The 18,922-nt window shown below is 39.9% G+C and overlaps 1 protein-coding gene across 1 annotated transcript; it reads right to left on the reverse strand.

Moving 5' to 3' along the window:
* Positions 1 to 939: 939 nt before the first annotated feature.
* LOC129408405 (zinc finger protein 236-like) lies at positions 940 to 18,686 on the reverse strand. The gene is made up of 4 exons (XM_055152046.1): positions 18,258 to 18,686; positions 11,262 to 11,741; positions 5,037 to 5,886; positions 940 to 3,725 (listed from the first exon to the last, which is right to left on the reverse strand). Exons 1-3 carry the CDS (start codon positions 18,496 to 18,498, stop codon positions 5,297 to 5,299), a joined length of 1,311 nt encoding a protein of 436 aa, XP_055008021.1. The 5' UTR covers positions 18,499 to 18,686; the 3' UTR covers positions 940 to 3,725; positions 5,037 to 5,296.
* Between the last annotated feature and the right edge of the window lie 236 nt (positions 18,687 to 18,922).

The following is an 18,922-nucleotide window of genomic DNA, read 5'->3' on the forward strand; positions in this document are numbered from 1 at the left end:
GTACAGTTGTAGGGAGTATTTTCCGTTACTTAAGGGTGAGTTGTTGTACAGTTGTAGGGAGTATTATAGTATGAATGTAGTCCTGTATCTCTCAGTGTTTGAGTGGAGCTGTAGGAGCCTGTTGGAGAATGAGCTCCTCTGTCCCTCTATAGTTTGCGATCAGTGTCCTGTCCTCCTGCTCCTGTCCATCTCTGATACACCCAACCACTGCAGAGTCATCAGAGAACTTCTACAGGTGGCAGGTGGCAAAATATATTAATTAGAAGAGTGTTCAGGTCTGGGGCCCTAACACCCAAGAAACTGTATGTAGTTATCTAAAATGGAGACTTTGTGTAATTTATGTTTTTTTTCCCCATTATTTTACATATTATACCTGTGTCTATGCAGGTCCCTTCTAGTTTCTAATATGATAAATCCTCTGATAGCAGTCATTCCTTACCAGGATCCATGGCTCTGATCTAGAGATGGGAACCCGGGTACAATAAGTCTAGAAAGTACAACATACATAAATACTTACCAAATCCAAAACATGCACAACAGGCCAAATCCTCTAAAAGCCAAATCAGATGTGACAAAGACGAGCTCAAGATGTGGAGATGGGTCCACTGCTCCTGACAGGTTTGACCCAGAGACACTGAGGCATGAATTCAATGAAGGGGACACATTTTCAGGACAGTTGAGTGCACCTTAAAATTAACTATTAATAGCACACTGTAAATACTAATACTACCAACTGCCGTACCAACTACCTTCATACGTCATCATATGTAGGGCTGATCATTGCATGGAAGATAATGTTTAATCCGGTTTTGAACATCCAGTGCATTTTATCAAACATCTGAAATACTAAGGCATTTAAAATATAAAACTAGGTGAATATAAAAACTACATAAATATAAAAAATATATATATAAATACATAAAGAACACAAAGTCATAGAACAGTTCAGTCAGATTTTATCACATTCTTTTCATTGCACATTCACAGTCAGTTGTTAACACTTAATATCTGAACGTACGAAACAGGTATGGTACAAAACGTATTAAAATCAAGTACAGTGTTTGTCCATTGAAAAGGTAACAGTACCACATGCCATTGAAAAACAACATGAAAACAACGCATAGAAAATGTACTGAGGAGATTCTAGATCCTTCAAGTCCTAAAAATAAAACAAAAAACAACTTAACCATTTCGTACAATGGTTTTGAGCATTGGGTCTGAGGGAGAAGGAAGTCTGGTAGTTCTTTCTTTTTTAAATTGCTACCATTCATGATACTATTTTAATCTGCTTGGCTAAAGGTACACTGTGTAAGGTTTCTGCAGTTCTGAGATTTCACCACCTGCTTGTCTCCATGGAGATGTCTTGATTGAATTGACTGGTCAATACAGCGTCTGGCCACTGGAAAAGTTAACAATTCTACATGAAAAACAGCATAATAACAATGTCTAGAAATCTTATTCATAATATTGTACATCCTTCAAGTCCTAAACTTGATACTCCTCCACTTGAGGTAGGGACTCTCCACCCACCCGGAGCCACCTTTTTCTGGTCGAGAACCATGGCCTCAGACTTTGAAGAGCTGATCCTCATCCCAACCGTTTCACACTCGGCTGCAAACCGCCCCAGCGCACATTGCAGGTCCTGGTCTGATGAAGCCAACAGGACAACAGACAGCCCTTAGCAATGAGTTCACGAGTGAGGGGTGGATGGAGTGTGAGATTGACAGACGGAGCGATACAGCATCTGCAGTTATGCAGTGGCTGTGTCGAACCGTTGTGGTCAAGATGGTAATGACCTTAAGGAGAAGATCGCAAATACAAGTGGCCGAAATGAGTTTCCTCTGCAGGGTGGCTGGGCGCTCCCTTAGAGATAGGGTGAGGAGCTCGGTCACACGGGAGGAGCTCGGAGTAGAGCTGCTGCTCCTCCATGTGGAGAGGAGTCAGCTGATTTGGCGTGGGCATCTGTTCCAGATGCCTCCTGGGTGCCTCCCTCGCGAGCTGTTCCGGGCATGTTCCAAAGGGAGGAGACCCTGGGGAAGACCCAGGACACACTGGAGGGACTATGTTTCTCGGCTGGCCTGGGAACGCCTCAGGGTCCCCTCGAAGGAGTTGAAGGAAGTGTCTGGGGTGAAGGAAGTCTGGGAGTCCCTGCTTAGACTGCTGCCCCTGCGACCTGGCCCCGGATAAGTGGATGAAAATGGATGGATGGACGCTTTAATTTAGTTGATTAAAGGTGCATTCTGTAACTTTTCAGGTGGAGATTTCACCACCTGTCTCCATGAAGATGTTAGCTTGATATGGCATTAAACATATCTCCCTTAATGGAGACAGGTTAACACCAATAGGCCAAGTTCAAGATCAGATCTGTGGGGAGGCAAGCCCCCTCACAGTAAAAAATAGATGTATTTCAAGTTATTTAAGTGACATAAACACAAATGAATAGCAGTAATTCTCCATGGCGAAACAATAACATCTCCATGGTAATAAGCAGGTATCAGTCCCTCAAACAGGAAAGTTACATAGTGAATCTTTAAATACTGGCAATGCAAATGTCATGTAAACATAAAAACACAGAAATTGCGCAAACTAAACATTATTTGTGTATGCGGCTTATTGTACCATTGGCTCACAATTAAAAAACAAAAAAAATATTAAATTATATATACTTCTGTATCATTTGTTGATTGTTCGTATTCAACATTCTGAGAATTTATGCAGAGATAAAATAATTTAAAGCAAATTTCAGCAAATTAATCAAAAACAAGAAATTATATATACATTTAAAGATCCTATATTACGCACATTTGACTCTTATATTATAATGTTGTTACCTCATCAAAAACATAACTGGCCTTATGTTTTGTTTCATTCACATGTTTGAGTAACACTTTATTATTTGTCTACATTCTCTAAAGGTCAAAACGTAGTAAGGATGACAGCTCCTTTTACCTTTAGTTCAGTAGAGATTTGCAATTCCAGGACTGAAATTTTCCAAATGATTCCAGTGCAAGTGTATGGAGTTTAAAAACACAGTAGAGCACTTCTTGTATTATCACATGACATCACAAGGTGGAACAGGGTGATTTCGGTTCAAGAGAAGAACTTTTGTGTTAAATATGTGTGAATGAAACAAAACACAACTCCAGGTCTGTTTGTGATGAGGAAACTACATTATAAACTAAATCAGAAAACAGTGTAATATGGGCCCTTTAAAGAGGCAGTTTATATCTCATCACTGTGCAACTGTTCTAAACACTGATGTTTTTGAAATAAATTAAAATTGTCGTAGTTTTCTCCGCAGACCGAACAAATGTAGGAGCTCATACCCTGTTCGCTCAGGTTGCAGTTGAGATTTTGATTATCAAATTCTACAGAATCACCATTTTGCTTCATGTTTTCTTCTTGTTCCGTTTCTGAACTGATCGAAGTCAAGCAATGATTATTAGGCACCATTTCTATATTGATTTGTGCATCATCAAAATCCATGTCTTCAGTTTTGAATGTGTCGTGGTCCACAGAAATCCCAGAAGTCCAAGCTACTTCCTGGTTCATATTGGTAAGGTTCTCCTCTGGTTCAGTGTCCAGTGGCTCCTCTTTTGGCTCCAATTTCACGGTTGTGGTTGGGGGCCAGTCCAGACGAGGCTTTTGTTCTAAAGTGTCCATCACAGTTTGGTTTTCAGAAGGGAGGGGCACGTGTTGAGAATCCACAGGTCCACTGCTGTTCCCTGTGAAAAACAAAAAGACAATGTGATGTTAGCAAATATAGAGTAGATAACAGTAAGGTAGACTTTATGTATCACCCACTGGGACATTCATTTGACCAAAGGTGCATGTTTTGGGCTGATGGAGGAAACTAGAAGAAGCTCAGAGAGTTGAACCTGGAACCCTCCTGCAGTAGCGTGGGAGTGCTAGTGTCTCAGGCACCATGGCATGTTGCTGTTAAAGCTAAACAAACAGCTAAAATGTCATACTCTCGGTCGTTTTGACCCTGGTACTAGGTTAGGTCAACATAAAAGGACATTCTCTCTGAGAGCGATGCACTTGGGTCGCTGTGAACATGACAGTCTTATTCTGATTTTCATTAAAAGACCACTCCCAGAGCCTTTGTTACTGGAGGTCTCAGTGGAGGTGAGTCTGGTTCTGTCTGCGCAGGTGAGTCTGGGTCTGTCTGCGCAGGTGAGTCTGGGTGAATGATGCATAGTGTATGTGAACAAGACCGACCCAAAAGTGAAGAACTAAACAGAACTAAATCGAGCTCACACTGAGGCCAGGCCATAGAGTAACACATGTGGAAATGACCTAAATACTCAAAATGTAAGAACTGGATCAGTAAATCTTTTAGCAAAAGAAACACCTGAAATTTAATAAATGCAAGATAGCTAAGATTAAAGCCATACTGTGGAACATTCTAGTCAAAGCAACAAAGCTATTTAAATGTTAATCCTCCTAGATGTGTCAAGTGTTGTGTGAACATATTTGCAGAGGTCTTATCGACCGGATTAGCATGGTTTAGACAGAATAAGAAACACTGGGCTGGGGCATATTTTGTTTGTTTTATGACATGTTAATGAAGATAACATTTTGATAAATGAAACCCTTCAAATTGGGTTTTTCCGTCAATGGTGAATTTTGTCATAATTTATTCAACGCAAAAGAAAATGTGATTCTGTCAAATAGAGAAAACTGTGGTAGTTTCAGTCTTTGTGGTTTACCTGTCATTTTAATAGTCTCATAGCTCAAAATAAACATGATCATAATCTGATTTGCAGTACCCATGTAACCACGGTAACAAGTAACCTTCAGACAGTCCGTGATATATGGCAGTGACTAACAGATCCATGTCAGAAATGAAAAAGCTAATTGAATGACTAGCAAAATCTATCAATTCTTTTTATACAATCTTTATCCTGTTGACAGAATAAAATTTTCTTTTGCAATGGATCTGACCTGGACACCTCCTGGACTACATTACACTACATTACATGACATTACATGACATTATATACATTCATTCATAAAGCAGATTCCTTCCTTACCTAACAGGTGTCCTCTGATCTTGAGATTGATGTGAGTCTTCATGTGTCCTTTCAGGCTGCTGGTTTGACTAAAGAACCGGCCGCAGATATAACACCCATAGGGCTTCTCTCCCGTATGGATCCGAACGTGCCTCTCCAGATGCTCACTCCTCCAGAAAACCTTTGGACAGTATGGACATGGATACATTTTCTTTGGTCTGGGTGCTCTTTTCGGAAAGTCAAACATGCTACCGTCCTTTATGTAGTACTGCTGACTGCCACTAGAAGGCTCCAAGGTGTCCATGGGAGGAGAGAGTGGCGGTAAACCCAGAAATGAAGTTGAAGGTTCGATTCTCAGGCTTAAATCGTTGCATTCTTGGGGAATCGTTTGAATTGTTTGGGGAATTGTCTGGGAAATTGGTGGGGGAACTGTTTGAGGAATCGTTTGGGGAATCGTTTGGGAATTGTTTTGGGAATCGTTTGTGGAGCCGTTTGAGGAATCGCTTGGGAAATCTTTTGGGGAGTCGTTTGAGGAATCGTTTGGGGAGATGTTTCTGAGGAACCGTTTGCTGTATTGGTTGAACTGTTTGGGGACTCGCTTGGGTAATTGTCTGGGAAACCGTTTGAATTGTTTGAGGAATTGTCTTGGGAATCGTCTGGTGGTTTTGTACAGGTTCGATTTTTGACTCGATAGGTTCGGACTTGACAGGTGCAAAAGACAGGAGGGTGTCGTGGTTTTGGGTGAGGGTGATGGGGGTGGGTCCTGTTTGCTGTTGTGTCTCCTCTGGATTCAGTGAGTGATTTTGAATGGACTCGTTTTTGGAAACAGACTTCTCCCCGGACAGTGAGTTTTGTATGGCGAGTTGTGCATCTGTAAGAAAAAGAAATGGCTCATATTAGAAAGACATTATAAGAATCAAAACTTTAATTGTTTCACATGTTGCAGTTGTGTTCAGATTTGCGATTTATGTTTAGATAAAAGAATTTTGTTCACAGTTCACATCAGGAGACCTGAACGAGAATCACATTTGAGAACATGTTTGTACCATAATCAGCTGGAAAGTCCCGCTGAATTGTACCCTTTCTGAAACTAAGTTAGTTAATGTATACATATAAATTTAAATTTAAATTAAAATTTAATTTAAATATAAATACTTTCTGTGACCGGTGTAGCGTTTAAAAGCACTGCCAGTGTGGGTAATGTCTGTAATCTTTACCTCATTACCAGGTAGCAAACTAGTTTTTTTAATATTTAGTTTTACAATTCTGTCAATTCACTGAACGCGACACACCACGCCCTCAGCTCAGCTCAGTCTATTCCACAGGATGATCAGGCACGAAACACCTCTTATTTAGAGCTCCACGCCCCACACTTGCACTAGAGCTAAGATCAGAGGCAAGATCAGGGGAACAAGAAAAAAATATTTAAAATACCATTTCATAGTTAATTTCTATGAGCAAATGAGGATTATACTCAATATTATACTCAACACATCACATCCCCCCTCTCCAGGGCACAGCAGGTACCCGTATGTTGACCAAGAGAAGGCGCCCGGAGGGATTTGTTTGTACAGATCTAAACTACAAGGTTAGCAGTTTTAATGCAGGATAAGGAGATTTTGTTGTTAGTTTGTTTTTTGTGAATAATCGTGCAGCTTTATTTTAAATTTTATAGTTTAAGGTGTTCCGGGCATGTCCCATTGGGCAGAGGCCCCGGGGAAGACCCAGGACACGCTGGAGGGACTATGTCTCTTGGCTCTCCTGGGAACGCCTCGGGGTTCCCCCGGAGGAGCTGGAGGACGTGTCTGGGGTGAAGGAAGTCTGGGAGTCCCTGCTTAGACTGCTGCCCCCACGGCCCCGGATAAGCGGAAGAAAATGGATAGATGGAAGGATGGGTGGAAGTCTTTATTTTATTATTATTATTATGTATGTTTTTGCAGTAGAAAATTAGACAGGCTGTTAAAACTGGAAAAGTTTTGATCACCACCAGCAGTTAGGGCTGGGTATCATTAAGAAGTTGCCAATACGATATATAGGCCACGATACGATACATAGCTCGATACAGTGCACTTACAGTTTGATATATTTCAAATCGATTCGATATGGTTCAATAAAAATAAATGCTAAATCATGGCTGTGATACTAAAAGTCTTAGTTAAAACACTTTTTGTGCAAAGTGAATATGAAACACAAACATTTTAATGAATATGTGAATATGTCAAATGTGTCACAAAAATGAGTTTCCTTTCTCTAAGCAAGCAACAAAACTGTACTCTGTAACAAAATAATGGAGTAAAAACGTAAAATACCAAAAATTACTCTTGGTAATATATTGATACAGCAGCCAACAATATTGATACTGTATCATCACAGAAAGCAATACGATCTATTGATATTTCGATATTTTTGCACCAGCAATGACAACAAAACATTTCAGACAATGTAAGAACATCTCCACAGAGAAAGCATTTGGCAGACCCTCCACCAGAAAAGTTACACAATGCACCTTTAAGGATTGTTCAGCTGAACATGTTACAGATAAAACAACTGTGTCCAACTGTATGGCATAGTACAGAGCCTGCAGCTGTGTTTCTCTTGGCCTGGAGAATGTTTGGTCTATGGGATTTACGGCGTAGGTCTAGGCACAGCTCTGGCTCCACACCAAACCTCATCTTAACCAAAGCTCCTCCTTTAAACACTACGTGACCCCAGTGAACCCTTTACTTCATGAAGCTAACTCATCTGGCCTCCATTAGTCCAACGTCTCATCACAACCCTGACAGTTTGTACCACAGAATTCACATTTCTCACACTTCAGCTAACAACTCTGGAGTGCTCACTGTACAACTTCAGTTTATAAAGTCTTAAAAAAGGTCCTATATGTAAGACAGCTGCAGTACCTCCAGAACGCTGCAGCTCAGGTCCTGACTCGAACCAGGACATCGTTCTGAACATGTGAGACAGGCCTCTACTTTGACTCTTTTAAATCCAGGTTCTGTTTAGTTGTACACATGACTGAAAGGTTTTCATTCTGCACTCTTTAATTTCTCTCTTTAATGTTTTTTTTATGACAATAATTTATGTATTTGTTTGTATTGTAATTTTAATGTTATTATTCTGTAAATCACTTTGAATTATTTTGTGTATAACTTGTGCTAAACAAATAAACTTGCCTTGCCTATAATACATAAAATTGTGACTATTGTGACTAAACTGTCACTATTGAGAGCTTTAAGTCATGTTAGAATGTTACCTCCTCAAAAACAGACCTAGAGTTGAGGTTTGTTTCATTCACACATGATTGAGTAATGCTGTATTATTAGTCTGTCTGTATCATTGTTTCTCAAAGATTGGGATGCGACCCTCAGGTGGGTCACAGATTTTTTTTAGGGTCGTCTTGTCACAATCTTCATGTACGTCTGCAACATACAGTTCTGACACTGACATGAATGTTGCGCTCTCCTCCTGCAGTAGAAATGTTGAAATGTTAAGACATATTTTGTATAATTTCATTTTATTGACTACTTTGTTCCAGTAGTGCTGGTTTAAGTGAATGTTGAAAAATAAAAAGAAATGAACTACATTTAATGTCCAAATAGGCAACTTATGGATTCTTGTATTGCTGGTTCAATGACTGTTTTTCAGTCTTTAAAATTTGAGTAACACTAATTGTTCAGAAACACGATCACTCAGTCAACAATAAAGTATCCTCATTAATGTTCAATCATGGTCTAATCCACCTTTATTTTGTGATTTACAAATAACGTCTATTGACTTGGGTCGTGAAGGTTTTTGACTTTTAAAATATGGGTCCCCAGAAAAAGGTTTGGGAAACACTGGGCTACATCTCCAAAGCCCAAAATGCTTTGTTCCACCTTGTGATGTCATGAAGAGGTAGTTTTCAAGTCAACAGCTACAACAGCAGAGATTGGCAATTCCAGTACTCAAATTTTCCGAAAGATTCTAGTGAAAGTGTATGGAGTTTAAAAACACAGTAGAGCACTTCTTGTATCACCGAATCACATCAAACGTGGAACAGAGTGTTTTCTATTTGAGAGAAGAACTCAGCCTAAATATGCAGGGTTTGTGGGTTAAACATGTGTGAAGGAAACAAAACACAACTGCAGGTGTGTTTGTGACGAGGAAAGTACATTAGAACATAGATCGGGAAACTGCATAATATGGACCCTTTAAATACAATCTACCCAGCAACAAATGGACACAATTTGTTACAGGATTGTCCCAAACTAGTATCGAAACTAGATGCTCATTCAAGTCACATTCACAGGACAAAAATTAGCCTTTCCTGAATGTCTTGAAAATGATCTTGAGCTGCATCAATACAAGTATAAGAGCACATAGACTAGTATAAACCTATGAAACACTATGGAACCTACCTGGGCCACTGAGGGATTACACACATATAAGACCACATGGGGATAGAAAAGAAAGCACTATGATTTAATTGGAATTTTTTTTTTTTTTAAGGTGTAGGTCTAGGCACAGCTTTGGTTCCACATCAAACCTCATCTTAACCAAAACTCCTCCTTAAAACTCAACATGACCCCAATGAACCCTTTACTTTACAGGCTGAACTTACAGATGGAGAGGCGTGTTTATAACTAACTATAACTATAAAAAGAATGAATCACAGTTAATGAAAGAAAATCCACAAATGAACCTAGTCATTTGTTTGGGGTTGGGTCCAAAATTGCCATGTTAATCTTGTGGTTTAAAGTCTTTTTGACAAAGCAAATTTGTGTTTTTGAAAAGTGCAACGCATTTCGTTCCTCCTGACCACCAGAGGGCGGCCCTGAAAGGCCTGAAAGATTTCCTTTGCACATGTTTTAGAACTGAAACTATAGTCTACATATTCTCTGATCGTTGCCCAATCAGATGAAGTGACACAGTGCCGTTGTGTGTTTTGAAGCATGGAGCTGTATGATAAGAAGTGTCCTGATACGAACTCTTAGTGGTTGCTCCGGGTACTGCAGCTCCCGAGAGCTCTGGCCCAGAAAGAATTCCCCCATAGAGCGCAGTGTATTTATGTGACAGCAAACTCATATTATATTTTAGAACAGAGGTGTCCAAACACTTTTCAACAAGATTGAAGCAGAAGGCCAACTCACTGACAAAGACTGGTGTCAGTACAGTCAATAATTCTATTATGTGCCTACATAACAGGTTAGAACAGACTTGGGCATTGTACAGCTACTGGGCCACATACATACATACATAAACCCTTACCAGCTTTGTAGCCCAGTCCTTCACAATATTTTCTGTTTTTCATGTGCCCCATGGAAAAAATAATTGTCCAGCCCTGGGTTAGAATGTGCAACAAGACCTTTACTCACTCTAAGATCATCAACAGGACACTCAAAATATTTTATATAGATTTTTTTCTATGTCTAGGGACTAAGTCTCTGGGCTGGCCTGGGAACGCCTTAAGGTCCCCCCGGAGGAGCTGGAGGATGTGTCTGGGGTGAAGGAAGTCTGGGAGTCCCTGCTTAGACTGCTGCCCCTGCAACCTGGCCCCGGATAAGTGGAAGAAAATGGATGGATGGACTTTTTTCTAATACACAGAACAATTTTAATGTACTCTGGTCAAATTTGGTCCATGGGCCATAGTTTGGACATGGCTAGAGTCACCCATTTTAAAACCTGTGATGTCATAATCCCAGATTGGAGGCAATAGCATGTATTTCCTCTTGACTACATTGTCCTTGAAATATCCAAAACGTAAACTCACAATGTTGAATCTGATCATTTCTATATTTCACTAGACCCAAGAACTCAACAATCAACATTTTAACAATATTTATTTAAGCTGCTTCCATCTGCATTAAATCACTTTGGCCTACAGAACTTTGTGATGTCATGTGAACTAGGAGAATCACATGATCCCTCATGATTCAGTATGATACATGCAATGGCCGTACATGTGATATTTAGCTGTTTGTTAAGAACCAAACCCATTTTAACAACAGTCTTTCTTTATTAAACCACCACCTCTGCAAAGTGAATATGAAATACATCTATTTTAATCATCAAAACAGTGAATATGTCAAGTGTATTGCATAAACAAGTTTCCTTCCACTAAATAAGTAACAAAATTGTAGTGCGGCCACAAAAGAATTGCTAAAAGACCCCAAAAATATCGATTCAGCAGCCCATGATAACAATACTGCATCAGCAATTTTACTATCATGATATTTTGATATTTCAGTATTTTTGATAAATTTTTACCTCGTATGTGGATCTTGCGGTGCTCCTTTAAACTGCACTTCTGGTTAAAACAGCGCCCGCAGGTCTCACACTGAAAAGGCTTCTCTCCCGTGTGGATCATCTTATGTCTCTCCAGATGTGCCGATCGCTCAAAACACTTCCCACAGTACGGACAGATCTTCTCCTTCTTCGGCTCCACGGTGAACGGGTTAAATCCAAAATGTCTGCCACTCGCCCCCACTTCCACTGAAGAATTCGCCAAATGGGGCAGGCTATTTTCAGAGCGTCCTAAATTGGCATTTTGAGATGTGGTTTGGTCACTGTCCCTTTCCAAAATGGAGGTCCTGTGCGGTTCTATCGGCCGTGGTGGAGGAGGGTCTTCACTTCGATCTTCAAGCGTTCTATTTTGCACCAGAGACACGGGCTGGTTTTTGTGGTCGATTGAAGGAATAAAAGTGACAAATATGGAGGAGGTGTCTTTGTTTTGGATAGCCAGGTTGTCTGTGAAAACAAAATACCAATGTTAGTACTTATCAGTCGTTATTACGTAGCAAATGACAATTTAAAACTAAATGGTGAAAAGTTCTCAAAATGTCACATACAACAGAAAGCAGAATGTATGTGTGCTGAAAAACTACCTCACCAAAATGATCAGAGATTAGAGCAGTGGTGTCAAAGTCAAATTCACAGAGGGCCAAAACTGGAACTAAGTCGTGGGCCAAACTAAACATTTATTGAAAAATTTCAACAAAATCGGCATTTCTTTCGAGATATGTAAAGTTAAACCTTTTCTTATTTCATATTTTAAAAATAAATGTTTAATAATAGTTTTGCTTAAACACTGAATGCAGAACAAGCAAATTATAAAATAATAACAACATTTTAACTAAATGTCTTTATAGTCTATCTGTAGCCGGCGGGCAGCTCTAATACATATTTGATATGATCTAACGGGCCAAATATAATTATATCATGAGCCAAATTTGGCCGACGGGCCTGAGTTTGACACATCTGGATTATAGTGTCATTATTGATAGAACAAAGGGTAAAAAGTACAGTATGTAACTTTTTGGCGGTGGCACATCACCTGCATGATTCCATGGAAACAGAAAGTCAAAATCATAAATCTGGACATTCTCCAGATAATAATGCCATACTGTGAAATATTACACCAAAGGACGAGTCTGTAAGAGTCAGGTTTGTGGAGATACAAGCCCACTCAGAGTAAGGACGCATGCTTTTCTACTTTTTTCAATGTTTGTAAAATCCCTCAGTTGTCCAGGTAGGATCCGTGGAAAAGGAGAAATTTAATGCTGTCTGCTGGACAAATGTTTTTTTGTTTTGTTTTGTTTTGGGGTTTTTTCTATGCTGTTGAACACTTCCTGATATCTGTCTGCAGGGAGAAGCTAACTACTCTGAAACTAACACCCTACTTGTTTACAGTTTATGTTTGTTAGCTAAGCCTATTCATCTATTCTGTTCCTCGATGGCTCTTCCCTGCAGACAGATATAAGGAAGTGTTCACCAGCATTCTGACCAGAACTGAAGAAGCAGCTTGGATGAGCTGCAAAATGTTTTTGACCTAAATAAACGTTTGTCCAGTTGACAAAATGAATTTCTTCTTTGCCATGGATTCTCCCTGGAGGACTGAGGGATTCTACACACAATTTGATCAAATATGTTTCAGTTCAGTTCAGTTTCAGTTCAGTGCTTTTTTCAACGCATCAACAACAGATAAGAGGGAACTGAAGCTTTCCCGAAGAGCTTTAGAATGATCTTGAGCTGTAGCAGAGCAAGTAGAAGAGCACATAGACTAGTACAGGGCCACATGGGAATAGAAAAGAAAGCACTGTGTAACTTTTCTGGTGCAGAGCCTGTCAAACATTTTTAGCCATGGAGATGTTATTGCTTTTGAGTTTCACAGTATGGCATTAAACCTTTCTATCATCATGGAGACCAAAGCAAACCAAGTTATAGGTCAGATATGTGGAGAGGCGGACCCGGTCACAGTCAGAATGTCTGTTTTTCTGTGTTTTTCTGAGCCATAAAACCACCTGTAATTGAATAAATGTAAGGTAAAGCTGTTTAATGTCATACTTGGCACATTTACAAGAGAGCTTTATTTCTGAATAAAAATAATTTAATTCTGAATAAAATTTAATTCCACTTTAAAAAGACCATGTAAACACTTAACTCTTAATGAAAATGATTATTCGGAATGAAACTTAATTCCAAAGTAAGCGGGTTGATTTAAGCCAAATTTCTTCCTCGATCATGTAAACGTTTATACTTTTTAAAAATAATTGCTAGCACATGCTTGTTGGGTCGCCCTTCTCACGCGATCTGGACGATCCGGGTCCACCAGTCCTGGCTTCAGACTTTCATCCACGTCTCTTTGGATTTGTGAGCGGGATGTGGGAGTGGGCTGAGGTAGAGCAGCCGTTGACTCAGTTTGTCTTCTTCCTGCCTTCTCCGATATTCTTCCCTTCTCCTCAGCTGACAAACGTAAAGCGTGATCAGAGAATTCTCCAGCTGCTGCGCAATTATCATCGGAACGACTAAGAAAAAAGTTTGGATCATGTTTGTGTCCGTGGAGTAAGGACAAACCGAGATGACAGAAAAGCCGGTAGCAGCTGAAGTGTGTGTTTTCTTCCGGTTGACGTAAATATGTTCGTGTCTCTGTCCAATTAGAACCCTTTCCCACCCCCAGACGAATTAAATAAAGGCAATGTAATGTGTTTCCCATGTAAATCTCAATTCGGAATCATTATTTCCAGGTAAACTCGAAGGAGATTATTTTAATTCTGAACTATTTAATTCTGAACAATTGCTTCTGGATTGAAAAATATCATGTAAAATTGGCCAATGTGCAACATTCTGAGCAGAGCAATGGCATATCCATAAAAACATGGAACCTCCACTAGAAAAGTTACACATTGCAGAATTAATTAAAATCAAAATAGACTTTGAAAGTTTAGTATTGTAACAGCACTCATTTGTAATACATATTTCTCTATCACTCCTTCCCCCTCTCTCACCCTCTTGTAAATCTAGAGCAGTGAAACAAGGGCCTGTGGGAACTTAGGGTTATTTCAGTTCCCAGGGCTGAGCTGTAAGCCTTACCCTAATCATAGCTCCCCTCCCCCTAAACTCGACTGGTAAACTCTTCACATCTCTCCACTACTAACCTCTGAGTACCACCAGAGCTAAACCAGGTCAATACAAGTTTCACAAATACACTTTAAAGGTCCTGTATTTCCCAAAATGGATTCTTGTTAGCTTTAACCCATGTTATAATGTTACTCCATTGAAAACATATCTGAAATTGTGTTTTGTTTTATTCATGCATTTTTGAGTAATCTGTGTACATCTCCAAATCTCAAAATGCTCTATTCCTCCTTATGATGTCATGAAGTGGTAGTTTTGAAGTTCACAGCTTACCTTTAGTTCAGAAGAGATTGACAATTCCAGGGCTGAAATGATCCAAATGATCTGAATGAAGGTGTGTGGGGGTTTAAAAACACAGTGGAGCACTTCCTGTATTACCACATGACATCACAAGGTGGAACAGAATGTTTTCTGTTTGAGAGAAGAGCTCATCCTAAATGTGTGTTAAACATGTGTGAATGAAACAAAACACAACTCCAAGTCTGCTTTTTTATGAAGAAACATTAGAACAGTATATCAGAATAGAGCCTAATATGGGCCCTTTAAATAAAATTAGAGGTCTTGTGTTGCCTGATTCATCAGCCGGTTTTACTTTGTGGAAACCGTCTGACCTCGCAGCATTAGGATTCCTTCGCTCAACGGTAGGCAAGTACTTTTTTAATTTAACCAATCACTGCTATTTGGTCGTGATGTATGTAATGCGCCAAATCCTGTAGGAAGAAGGGCAATAACGTCTTTCCCCTTGATAAAATTCACCAAACATTCTCTTTGTTCCGGCTTTAAATCCTCGATCTCGGGAATCGTTACCAACACAGAATGTCTGTCTTCGTCTACATCCATCTCGACGCTTTATTTACTGTTGTGCTGTACCACAAAATGGACCCAGACAGACACGACGAGTTTGACGTCATGGCTTCACAGCTCTTCGATGATTGGCCGGTGTGCAGTCTACAACTTCGGGGTTCTTGCAAACCGTATAGTGCATTCCACTTTCTGACCTAGACGCTGGAGAGAAATTAAATTGAGCCGAGGTACTAGGTGGCGCCAGCCTGACTATGTCTTGTGGTCATTAGTTACCACATTGCTGATTAGGCCTGAGCTGTCAAATTTTTATTTATTTGCTGAAAGTCTATGGAAGAAAGAATGGGATACTTTACTTTCACAAGCAGAGGCGGGCGGTCACTGTCGAGCTCCTTGTTTTTAATCACCGATAAGCTGTGTGATAAGGCTTATCTGCATCCCACACGCCTTAGTAAAATATGAAAACAAAGTATTAAACTATTAACGGGATGGGTTTGGGCAGGGACCTAAGACAGTCTATGTAGTTGTTTCTGTATGGTTCTTTATCCATCTATGCCCACTTTGTTTTTTTGTGCTTTAATGAAGATTCAAGGTCTATAGTGGACAGTCAGTAAAATCATTGTTGCTCACCTAAAGGCCACCACACATTACAGGATTTCTGGGTCTTAAACAATTTTTAAATGTGCGACAAAAAGCACACAGCACATACACAGACACGAGGAGAATCTTATGAGACTTAACATCTTCGATCACAAAGACTGCAGTGGGATCTGTCTGCGGACCACAGGATATAAAGTTGTGATCGCGCAATCACGTCAGCCGTTTCCTGTCTACAGTAAAACCACTCGCTTTGAGACTGAAGTGTTGAAAAGATCAGATCACTGCACTTCTAGTTTAGATATAAGTCAAAACTGTGATTTCACTGTCACTAATCTGCAGCTTCACCTCAATCCGTGCACGGTGTGGATGTAAACACACACTTGAGGAACTACTCTCACCTTTTTACTTTTAAAGAATGCCTCAAATTGGATTAATAGCGCTGTTTTGTGGACTGGATGTCATTATTTGCAGAGGACAAACTCTATGGATAATGTGGATGAGATGCTGCACTTTAAATTGACCACTTTACGAGAGATATATTGTGAGTTTGTATCTTGCGTCTCTGTGTCCGTCACTCCTCTGCCCCTGACTCTGTTTTATTGGATGTTACCGTAGCGTTGCTGATGTTTGGTGGTTACGATCAGACACTGACACCACACATGAGGAGCACAGCAGCTTCACAATCGCACACGAAGACATAAAGTCCGGTCACACGTCTCTGAACTCGGGTAGAAGAAATCGCATCCAAAATCGGGCAAATTCTCCTGTAGTGTGCGACGCTTCTTCAGTTCTGACAAGGTTCTGTAAATGTTTTATATTTGTCTGAAGCGAGGACCAAATGACACTGAAATGAACACACCTTAGCTGTTTCTTTTATTAAGACTGAGACAAACTATTGATCCACAAGGTAAATCATTTAGACACAGTAGCGAACACATCACAATGTACTGTAATAACAAACAAAATATTAGGGCTGTAACGATATCCAAATCTCTCAATACAATATTTTCACAATATGCATTTCACGGTACGATATTTATTGCAATATTTTGCGTAAGCCAACAAAATTGTGAATATGCGTGTTTTCTGCAATAATCCAAATAATTAAGATTTAAACGTACATAATAACAGTTATTTTATCATGTAGATTGGACTAAAACAGAGGAAAGGATCATGGTCTACATAGTTCTGTCTGTTTTTAAGCTGTTGCTGCACCATAACAATGAATTTAAGGAAAGAAACTTGTAATTCAGTATATTGTGATGGCCCACGATATTATTGTGAGACTTTTGACAATACAATATCACAGCATTTCGGTTACTGTTACATCCCTACAAAATGTATATCAATGGTAATAATACATTGTAAATAAGTAGCAGAAATAGCAAGAGACTGGTGTCAAATAAGACATAATTATAAATGTGTACAAGTAAAAAGTAGACAGTAAAAGTATTAGTTCATTCCATTGAAATATCCTAAAGCGTGAACTGTCGCCTTAGTCATTATTAAACTATTCGTTCAAGGCCCTAATGAATCATCAAACACCTACACTTTGACATTTATGTCTACACTGCCCAACACGCAAAACTCTGGTCAGATCTGCTCACGTCACATACGTGTTTATGTCACATACATCACCACCTAGCGTCACCACCGAGCCGCCTGGCATGCATACCCAATTGAATTCCACACACTTCTGCATCACCGTATGCACGCAGATTTCCTCCCGAAAACGCAAGTCTAAACGCAGAATAAAAAGTGAAGATGCAACGCCACCTTTGTGTCTTCTGTTCAGGCCATCATCATATAAATGTAGCCTGAATCAAATGTTTTGTTGAGTTAATTTTATTTACTGAACAAAATTGCTTTGGCGACCAGGACAGTTGCCCATGAATTCTTTTATATTCATTTCCCTGTTAGTAAATGTCAATAGGTCAATTGCTATACATGGTAATAAACCAGCTTATTTGGAAATACCAGACTGAATACCATGAAGGTCTTTAAAAAGTATTAGGTTACACAGAACTGACTCTTGTGAGCTTTAAGCCATGTTATAAAGCTGTTACCTCCTCAAAAACAGACCTGGAGTTGTGATTTGTTTCATTCTCACATGTTTGAATAACTCTTTTACCATTTGTTTAGTAAAAATGTGTAAATATTCCAGGGCAGAATTTATCAATATGATTCTAGTGAAGGTGTATGGAGTTTTAAACACAGTGAAGCCGTTCCTGTATTACCACATGACATCACAAGGTGCAACAGTGTTTTTAGTTTGAGAAAAGAACTCAGCTTATATCTGCAGGGTTTGTGTGTTAAACATGTGTGATACAAAACACAACTCCAGGTCTGTTTGTGATGAGGAAACTACATTAGAACACAGATCAGAGAATGACTTAATATGGGCCCCTTAATAAGCTCCAACTACACGGGCCATCCTCTGGGACTTACCCCGCGCTCCGTGCTCCCTTCTCGGCGTGGCCCCTGCCTCCTGCGCCGCTCTCAGCTCCACCTGAAGCCGGGCGATATCTCCCTTCAGCCGCTTGATCTCGCTCTCCCGGTAGCACGTCTCCAGGCGCAGCACCATCATCCCATCCTCCACGATTTTGGAGATTTCTGTGACCGCGGTTCGGCACAGAGACTCCACTATAGCGGCGATGCGAGTGCGAAGCTGCCCGCTGCTCAACATCATGGCTCGGTCAGACGGGTGCCAACAAACCCGGGGCGCACGGAGGAACTTTTACGCACAAAGTCCACCGCGTCTGACCGTGAACCAGAGACACACTAACCGGGCTAAAGGGGGGACATTGTACGTTTATTCGCTCGGTAACACCCAGCTTCTGTCTGATACGACGTGTCGATTTGAGCTAGCGGCTGCTAATTGGCAACAATCGACAAGATAATAGAAAAGACGTCTCGTTTTACGGAAGTGATGTAATTACCGTAACTGAGAGGTCGCGCATGGAAATTCTTGATTGAGGTTTTGTTGAAATCATAGAACTAAAATAAAGTCTGTAATAATAATAAGAATAAGAATAAGAATAATTTGATTTCTGTATTGTTTATGATTATATTTATTTATTATTATGTATTTAGATTTATTTATTGTAAAAAAA

This window comes from Boleophthalmus pectinirostris, unplaced genomic scaffold, assembly GCF_026225935.1.
Source record: "Boleophthalmus pectinirostris isolate CB_2022bp ecotype Guang Dong unplaced genomic scaffold, ASM2622593v1 HiC_scaffold_16, whole genome shotgun sequence".
In the NCBI taxonomy this organism is placed as follows: domain Eukaryota; kingdom Metazoa; phylum Chordata; class Actinopteri; order Gobiiformes; family Gobiidae; genus Boleophthalmus; species Boleophthalmus pectinirostris.

Coding starts and splice junctions, on each gene's coding strand:
- LOC129408405 (XM_055152046.1), bottom strand. CDS start 18,498: ATGATGTTGAGCAGCGGGCAGCTTCGCACTCGCATCGCCGCTATAGTG. Junction 11,742..18,257: donor AAGGGAGCACGGAGCGCGGG/GTAAGTCCCAGA, acceptor TTGTTTTCACAG/ACAACCTGGCTATCCAAAAC. Junction 5,887..11,261: donor CCGCAAGATCCACATACGAG/GTAAAAATTTAT, acceptor TTTTTCTTACAG/ATGCACAACTCGCCATACAA.